This window comes from Gossypium hirsutum, chromosome A11 (assembly GCF_007990345.1).
Source record: "Gossypium hirsutum isolate 1008001.06 chromosome A11, Gossypium_hirsutum_v2.1, whole genome shotgun sequence".
In the NCBI taxonomy this organism is placed as follows: Eukaryota; Viridiplantae; Streptophyta; class Magnoliopsida; order Malvales; family Malvaceae; genus Gossypium; species Gossypium hirsutum.
Window position 1 is genome coordinate 96,524,910 of NC_053434.1, and position 9,415 is coordinate 96,534,324.

Here is a 9,415-nt window from a genome sequence, read left to right on the forward strand (position 1 = left end):
TTTTGGGTGAGGAGATACTTGAGGCTCTTGTGATCAGTGTAGATGGTACACTTCTCACTGAATAGATAATGCCTCCAGATTTTAAGAGCAAAGACAACTGCAGCCAGTTCCAAATCGTGTGTCGGATAATTTGCCTTGTGAATCTTGAGATGTCGAGATGCATACGCAACAACCTTACCATCCTACATCAGCACGCAACCCACACCCACATGGGACGCATCACTAAATACCACAAAGTCCTTACCGGGTTCAGGCTGAATCAGTATAGGTGCCTGAGTTAATACGGTCTTGAGCTTCTCAAAGCTCTCCTCTTGTATATCTGTCCACACTAAAAGAACTCCCTTACGTAGTAACTTAGTCATCAGAGTAGCAATCAAAGAGAACCCCTCCACGAACTGACGATAATATCCTGCCAGCCCTAGAAAACTACAAATTTCTAACACATTCTTCGGCTATTCCCAATCTAGCACAGCCTCAATCTTACGAGGATCCACTCGAATCCCCTTAGCAGAAACCACATGCCCCAAAAAGGTTACCTCTCTAAGCCATAACTCATACTTCGTGAACTTCGCATACAACTGTTTCTCACGAAAAATCTGTAGAACCATTTTTAAATGCTCATCGTGCTCGTCCTCAAACTTATAATACACCAAAATGTCATCTATGAAAACCATCACAAACTGATCCAAGTAGGGTTGAAACACACGGTTCATCAAGTTCATAAATGCTGCTGATGCATTAGTTAACCTAAAGGGCATAACTAGGAACTCGTAATGCCCATAACGAGTCCTAAATGTCGTCTTATACACATTGGCCTCCTTTACCCTCAACTAATGATAACCTGACTGCAGATCAATTTTAGAAAATATTGAAGCCCCTCTGAACTGATCAAATAAGTCGTCTATCCTCGGAAGTGGGTACTTATTCTTAATCGCCAACTTGTTTAATTAACGATAGTCGATACACATCCTCATTGTACCGTCCTTCTTCTTTACAAACAGAACAGGTGCCCCTCGTGAGACACACTAGGATAAATAAACCCACGATCCAACAGCTCCTGAATCTGAGCCTTAAGTTTCGTCAGCTCTTTCAGTGCCATTCGGTAAGGGGCGATAGACACTGGAGTTGTGCCCGGAAACAACTCAATCCCAAATTCTACCTCACGATTTAGAGGTAATCCTGGTAGTTCCTCTGGAAAGACATTTGGAAAGTCCCTCACTGTTTGAATTCCTTAATCGAAGAGTTCTCAGAATCAGCAACACTGATATACGGCAAGTACGCCTCGCACCCCTTCCTCACCAACTTTTCTGCCACTAATGCAGAAATTACATGGGTCAAATAATCTCGTCGTTCACCTATCATGACTACCTCAATACCCTCCTCTATTCTTAGAACAATTTTCTTTTCAGCGTAATCCAGACTCACTCAGTGTTTAACCAACCAGTCCATACCCCAAATCAAATCGAACTCCCCAAAAGGAAGCTTCATCAAATCAACCAGAAATATCGTTCCTTGGACCTCTAACGATATGTCTCTATATAGTTTGTTAATCCCAACAGACTGTCCCAACGGACTTACCACTATTATCTCACTAGAAGTGCTCTCAAACGGTAACCCCAAGGTCTCAGACACTGCACTAGCTATGTAAGAATGTGTAGAGGCTATATCTATTACTGCAAAGTAAGGTACATTAAAAATTAAGAACATACCCGTGATGATGTTCGAAGTATCTCCATCCTCACAGCGACAAGTAGCATAAACCAATGTGGGCTGCCTCGCCTCAGTCGGTCCAACACCTCTACTCGATGCTCTCTGTCCTCAGCCCATGCTGTTACCACCCCTAGCCTGACCTCGGCCCCTAGGTGGCTACTGAACTACCCTTGGCGGCTGTGCAGTCTCCGTAGCCAGAGCTTGTATCTGGTTAGTCCTTAATGGACAGTCCTTAACACGATGCTTAGAAGAACCATATCTAAGACAAGCTCCAGTAGTCCTCCAACACTTGCCCAGATGGCGTCTATTACAAAACTGAGAAATCGTAACCCCTGCTGGTGCAACAGTAGGCCCAACTCTCACGGGCCCATCAGATCTGGCCTTTTTCCTAGGCCTCACCCCAGTATTCGAAGGCTCTATATCACTCTTAGCCTTCCCTCTATCACGATTCTGGCGCTCAACGCGCTTAACCTCCTCCGCAATCTTGGCCTTATCGACCAACACGAAAAACTCACGCGCTCTCTGCAGAGCTATCAGGACCCTGAAGTTATCCCTAAGGCCGTCCTCAAAATGGACACAGCGTTCATACTCAGTAGCCACCATGCCTTGCGCATAACGACTCAGCCTCAGGAAGTCGGCCTCATACTTTGCTACTGAATGATCTCCTTGAGTAAGATTCAGGAACTCACGCCTCCTAGTGTCGATGTAACTGGACCCCACATATTTGTTCTGGAAAGACATCTTAAACAAATCCCATGTCAGATTGTTAGGCTGAGTGCCATCCCTAACCATCAGCCACCACTAATATGCTACATCGCGAAAACAGCCCCCTTGAGTTTCTACTCGGGGTAAAATCCAGATCTTCCATAATACGCTCCGTGGCCTCTATCCAGTACTCAGCCTCAGTAGGAGTGACTCCATTGATGGCCCTGAATACATTAGCCCTATTGGACTAGAGTCGTTCTGTAACTGACCCACGACCCCCAGAACCAGTGTTGGATCCAGCGACCCTCTCCAAAATCCACAGCATGGCTTGAGACAGTACGCCGTCCCCAGCTGCACGATCCTGAAACTCAGCACCAGTCTCAGTAACAGGTGACACCAGTATTTCGCTAGTGTCTAGATTAGGGATCGTATCAGATGCGAAGGACTCAGCTTGAATCCCTCTATGGCCCCTACCGCGGCCTCTAATACCCCATCCATGAGTACCACGTGTGCTCATCGTAATTTTGAATTAATCTGTATTAAAATTTTTATGCAAATCAGTTTACAGTTTCGATATTTGTTAATAGATATTTTATGCAGTAAAGTTTATCAGAGTATTCAAAGTCTGTTATCGCAAGTTACAGTTTACTACAGTTTCCAGTTTACACTCCCTCGAATGTTTCGGTAGAGTTTACTACCTACAGTTGTTTCAAAGCATACAATAGTATTTCCAAACAGATTCAAATAGAATTCTAAGCATGCTTTTAGACAATACTAAACAGAGTTTCAGAAACTTACAGGATCGGCGCCAGAGACTCGATGAACCACATACTTAATCAGACTATTAGAAAAACATTCAAAAGTAACTCTTTAAAAAAATTTTAGAACACAAAATTCACAGTCGAGTTTTAAACCTGGCTTTGATACCACTAAATGTAACACCCCAAACCCAGCCTGGACGTTATGGCCGACTCTAGCAGCATCACATGAGAGTGCTTTAAGAAAACCTTAGCAAGTTTTAAATCGTTATGTTTATTATCTTTGATTAACTCGTGAAATCACTATTCAAGTTTTTATTTGAAAACATTTCTTTATCGCGGAAGTTATGACATCATTCCTTTATACGAAAACCTTAAGTTAAGTTTCCAAAACGTGTTTGTGATGTCGTCATTTATAAATCCATAAAATTAACAATTTATAATTTCGAAATAAACCCAAAACAGCTCGAGCCTAAAAACATAAATATTCCCAAAAATAAATATTAAATGAAAGCAAATAAAATAAGATGTAACTCATAAAACCAACATATGACTAGTAGTGGTCACCATCGAGTTCTCCGTCGCACCGATCCATCTATTGTTGGGGGTTACTTGACAGATAAAATAAACAAAGGGGTGAGTTTTCACAAACTCAGTGTGTACATCCCCGCAGACAGCATGCATACAAATAGGTAACAGAATACAGATAATTCGGCCTCAGCCATTTTCAAAATTAGTGTAGACCTTAGCCCACTCAGGTACACAATCAGACCAATCGGGCTTTAGCCCATACAGACATCGCATGCATAACAGATCAAATTATCAGAGAAACATGCTTACCAACCCTGCACACCATCTCCGTCTGACCCAACACACCATGTGGGGATAGAATCGATCCACCCAGCCCTACACACCAAGTATGGGGATAAAATTGACCCATTTAACCCTACACACCAACTAGTACTGTAAAATGGCACACATCAGATACATGCAGCATAGCTGTCATATAACAAGCTAAAAGCCTTACAGTCTTCCTTCTCTTCACCACAATCCCAACCCAATGCAATGCAACATAAATAATATGGCATGCTTATATGTAGATATCAGATCATACCATCATTAAGTCAGAACAGATATACCAAATCAGACAGATACACATGCATAAATTCGCATGCTTTTGCATACAATCCAGTAACAAATCAGAGTATGGGATCTAAGTAACGCTTACCAACCCTACAGTCAGGCCACAGTTGACTTGGGCGACCCATGCAACCTTACAAAACATTTCTAACAAATTGGGCTCATATGCCCGTGTGCCCTACTCGTGTGGGTCATACAACCCAAATTGGCCTTACCTGTGTGGATCACACGGCTCGACCCAAATTCCCACACGCTCGTATGGTTCACCCGTGTGGGCCCACACGGCCTATTTACCTGAGCTCGTGCCTCGCACACGACCTACAAGCCATCACACGCCCGTGTTCGTTGTGATTGAGAAAATGTTTATGCCAAAATAACACAAAGAAAATGTTTAGATATTTCCATGCTCAACAATCACAAAAGCCGAATTTACAGAAATTTAGGGTGTTACAAGCGAGATCGAGATGAGAGTTTATCCTTAGATAGTTCGATATAATTGTGTCGAGTAGTGAGACTAAGAGGTAATAGATATGCCTAGGTGAGACCAAGAGGTAACCTTAAGTGGTATCTTTTAATCTGGGATGAGATGAAGAGGAGATTCCTAACTAAGAGTGACAACCAATATAATCAATATAGGTTCATTAGTTTAATTAGCATTCAACTAATCAATCGAGCATCGTTTAATCATTTACATTATTTAAAACATTAAGAAGAAAGTTTAGCTTAGTTGGTTTAATTAATAGTTTAATTTTAGTTTGTAAACAATTTTATTTGAACTTGCACTAACAATTTTTGACTCGATTAGATTAGCAATTGCTTAACTTGTAATTAACTTGATAAACATATTTACCCACTTGGCAATCCTTTAGGTTCGAACCTTGGGATACTCGAGTGTCCCATTGACACTACAAATATTATTACTGACACTATCCGCTTGCAGTTAAAATCGCTTTTTAAAATAGTTTTTCTAAAATCGTTTGTTTTAACATACATGCTCCTGGGCAGCCACAGCACGTAACGCTTCTGTAAGATGGAGACTGGATATTAATTTTTTTTGGTTTTGAATAATAACTTTATTTAGGGTTATTTTACTTTATACGGTCCTGCTTTCCCTAACCGTCTTTCTTGGGACTTTCTTTACTAAGTTAATAACATCTAGTCTGTTTTCATTAAAAGTAAAAAGCAAAAAAATGGTTTTTATATTTTGAAACTCTAACATTTACAATGATTTTTTTAAAAATATTGTTTGATAAAAAAAGTTTAGGTACCCAGTTGAAAAAGAAGGTGTAATTTAAGGTGCAATAAGGTGTAGTTTAAGGTGCAATTTGTCAATTAAGAAAGAAACCATTTTTTAAAAGTGTTTTCTTAAAGGATAATCATAAATTTAGCCCCCCAACATTTATATTTTTTTGTCAATTTGGCTCTTTTTTTTTAGCTAAATTTGACACTTAACCTTTCAAAAAAGAGTCAAATCACTTTTTTAACGGAAATAATAACTAAAATATTAAATTTTTAATATTTTTAGTGTGATAACTCGTATGACAGATCATGTGCATATCATGCTAACATAACATCATTTGCCTTATATACCACGTCAACAAATAATTTAAAAATTATAAAATTAAAATAAATCAAAATCAAAATTAAAAATATAAAAAGTTCATAAAAATTAGTATGGAGTACATGTGGATTGCCGTATAGGTTGTCGTGTTTAAAATTTTAATATTTTAGTTAGTATTCTTGTTAAAAAATTATTTCGACTATTTTTTAAAAGATTGATGGTCAAGTTTAACTCTTTTTAAAAAGTCAAGGGTCAAATTTAACAAAAATAATAAATATTAAATTTACATCAAATTTGACATAACACCTTTTTAAATGTACCACTTTTATTAAAATCAACACACATTTATTAAATTCAAAGGAGGTAGATCATTTTGGTAATAAAAAAAAGGTGGAAGATCTCTACCTAAATTTCATCCAAAACTTTTCTTATGGATTTAAGCAATCTAAGTCAATTTGCATATTTGTTTTTTGTTATTTCTCAACAAAACAAAACGTATAATAGTTATAAACTAATACAATTATTGTTTTTATTAAATTATTTTTTAAAAATATGCTTAGTTTAATTAAGTTGGAACCAATTGAAATTATTTATCTTGATGATTATGGGTTGATGTCATTTTATGTTTGATTAATTTTAAGTGTAAATTCTTTCTTTCCAAAAACATGATTAAATTTTGATTAATTTAATTAATTGTGGTTATTATTTTAATTAATTTTAATTTTATTCTTTAATTATAATTAACTAAACTTAATGGATAATATTAATACACTCCACTATCTATCATTTCAATTTGGTTAATTAATCATTTTAATTTTTTGGATAATTGTTATTTAGGTCTTTAGTATTTTTTTAAAATTAAAACTTAATAGCAATTAAACTTTTACAATTTAATATCTAAGCTTTAATTAACTATTTTCTCAGTTAAATTACTTAACCGTACTTCAATTCATGTATTCAAACCATACTTCTTTCATCATTATCAAGACGAATTGTAGAATATCCTACTGAATTGGGGGATGTGATGTGTTTATACTTCGAAAGATGAACTGCAGCTTTGATTTTTCTACCCATTTTTAACTTCATTTTCTCTAATATTTCTAAAACTAAACCAATATAAATTTGTGCATTAAAATTAACAATTACCTAAAAGCTTTTGCTCATTTATATCAACAATGGCTGAGCCTAAAATTTATTTTTGGAGGCTAGAATTAAATTATATATTTTTACGATGATAAAAATATCATTTCATTATTTTAATAGTCTATATTTTTATAATTTTTTAAAAGATTAAATTAAATTTTTATCCTTTTTAGGTACCAAAATATAATTTTACCATTACTAATTTAAAATTTTATAAATTATAAAGGGTCTAAATTAAAATTTTACTATTTTTGCCAGCCCCTCCCCAGTCTCCACTACTCTTCGCCACCGCATGTAAATAATATCAAATAATAAAAGAGTTTCGTCGCTAAATGGCTATCTTCTTATGTGAGAGCACATGATTTTTTTTTCTCTCCCCCTCTAACTTTTTCCCATCTGATAAAACTAAGAAATATGGAATTGACCATAAATGGAAGCCTTCGCCAAAGGGATGCCTTAAATTCAATATCAAATTAACAGGTATTGGCAATATTTTGCATGATGACTGTGGGGCTGTGCTACTTGTTTTCTTTAAACTTTTCGCATCCAATAGTGCAACTGAAACTGAAATCCTTCCTATTAAGGAGGCAACCCTCGTTTTTAAGGCATCAAAGTGGGTTTCCTTTACGAGACTCATTACCGAAGTGATTGCCTAAGTAGCTGTCAATTGGATTAACAACCCAACAAAAATCCCGTCGCGGCTTTCAAAGTATTGCTCAGCCATGTTTGGTCTTTGGATACATGCAGTGGTGGAGCCAGAAAATTTATTTTGGAAGGCAAAATTAAATTATATATTTTTACGATAGTAAAAATATAAATTTATCATTTTAATAGTCTATATCTTTATAAATTTTAAAGGGTTAAATCAAAATTTTATCATTTTTAAGGGCCAAAATATAATTTTACCATTATTAATCTAAAATTTTATAAATTATAAAAGACCTATATTAAAATTTCACCATTTTAGGGGGCCATGGCCCCATGGGTCTCCACTAGCCTTTCCTACTAGAAACATGGAAGATGGGTTGTAAGATACTTTCTTAAGGAAGTCAATTTTGAACAGCGGTGTATAAAAGGAGAATTTGTTTATTCAAACCCCTTTAAAATTTATAAAATTTTAAATTAGTAAAGATAAAATTTTATCTTGGCATAAAAATGATAAAAATTAATTTAATTTTTTAAAACTTATAAAGGTAAAATGCTGAAATTACATTTTTACTATTATATGTTGGAAAATATGGACATCACATATATAATAATGGTAATTACATGTTATTATTTACTATCATGATAGGTTAACCCAAATCAAAAGTGATCTAATTTGATTAAAATTTTATTGGGCTTTAATTATTAAATAAAGTATGGGTCAAATATGTGTAGATACTCTAGTAATTGAGTTCTAATCAAATTCTAATTAATGATGGACTAATTAAAATTTGATTAGAACTAATATGCCAATGTTATAAATATTAGGGTTATGGTCCCCAAATTATACTCAAGATATCTTTTCTAATATCCCATTATTAGGAAAGAGAAAGCAGATATTCTCTGAATTTCTTGTGTGCTAATTTGGAAGATCAAATTCCCAAGATCCGGTAAAACTTCAAGAAATTCAAAGTTTTTGGTACTCTTCCGCATCTAGTTTTGTTCTTGATTTGTTCTTAATTTATTCTTGATGATTTGACATGATAGATCCTAGCTTATTAAGTTTTATTTCAGATTTATTTTACAAATCTAACAAGTGGCATCTGAGCCTCGTCATGTTAAATCATTGGGAATTGATTAAAGTTTCTTCTTTAAACGATTGATTCATAAAATTTTATGGGTTTTATATTTCGGATATATATTGATCTTTGAAGGCTTATATTAAAGTTTTTTTTTTGAATTTATAAAAAATAAAAATAAAAAATTTAAGGTTTTCCTTTTCTTTTATTTTTTTCGATGGATTAAAACAAAGTTAACAATAAATTGGCATAACTTAATTCATATATATATTTTTGATTATATACATATATAATAAATGCATGTTGTTTTGGAAATATATATAAATATATATAATTATCTTTTAATTTGATTGAAAGATGAAATTAAGGTAAATATTTTGAAACAAATAAATTCATATTTTAGCTTTTAATTAAGGATATCTAATATTTTAAATAATTAGTTGAAATAAAATGCCGCCAAAGTGACCTCTTTTGTGTAGATTAGTTTATTTGAAATATTAATATGATTATATGTTTTTGTAATTCATGCGTTTATTAATTGACCCAAAGGTAAGTCAATATTTGATAGAATTTCAACGACATCTGTGGTGATAAATGTGTGACAATTATAAGGTATTTTATGTGAGAAATAAGTTAGTCCAAAGATTAATTCATTGTTTGACATAATTTATTGT

At 34.5% G+C, this 9,415-nt stretch overlaps 1 protein-coding gene across 1 annotated transcript; it reads right to left on the minus strand.

Moving 5' to 3' along the window:
* Nucleotides 1-452: 452 nt before the first annotated feature.
* LOC107957275 (uncharacterized) lies at nucleotides 453-2,451 on the minus strand. Its single transcript, XM_016892767.1, has 5 exons — nucleotides 1,879-2,451; nucleotides 1,710-1,812; nucleotides 1,452-1,667; nucleotides 1,041-1,230; nucleotides 453-747 (listed from the first exon to the last, which is right to left on the minus strand). The coding sequence occupies exons 1-5, from the start codon at nucleotides 2,449-2,451 to the stop codon at nucleotides 453-455; spliced, it is 1,377 nt and encodes a 458-aa protein (XP_016748256.1).
* Nucleotides 2,452-9,415: the final 6,964 nt, after the last annotated feature.

Excerpts from the sequence above, each read along its gene's own strand:
- LOC107957275 (XM_016892767.1), bottom strand. The coding sequence starts at position 2,451 with ATGTCTTTCCAGAACAAATATGTGGGGTCCAGTTACATCGACACTAGG. Across the intron at positions 1,231-1,451 it reads GGAGTTCGATTTGATTTGGG|GAATTCAAACAGTGAGGGAC; the intron begins GTATGGACTGGT and ends TCTTCGATTAAG. Across the intron at positions 748-1,040 it reads CAGGAGCTGTTGGATCGTGG|GTTAACTAATGCATCAGCAG; the intron begins GTTTATTTATCC and ends TATGCCCTTTAG.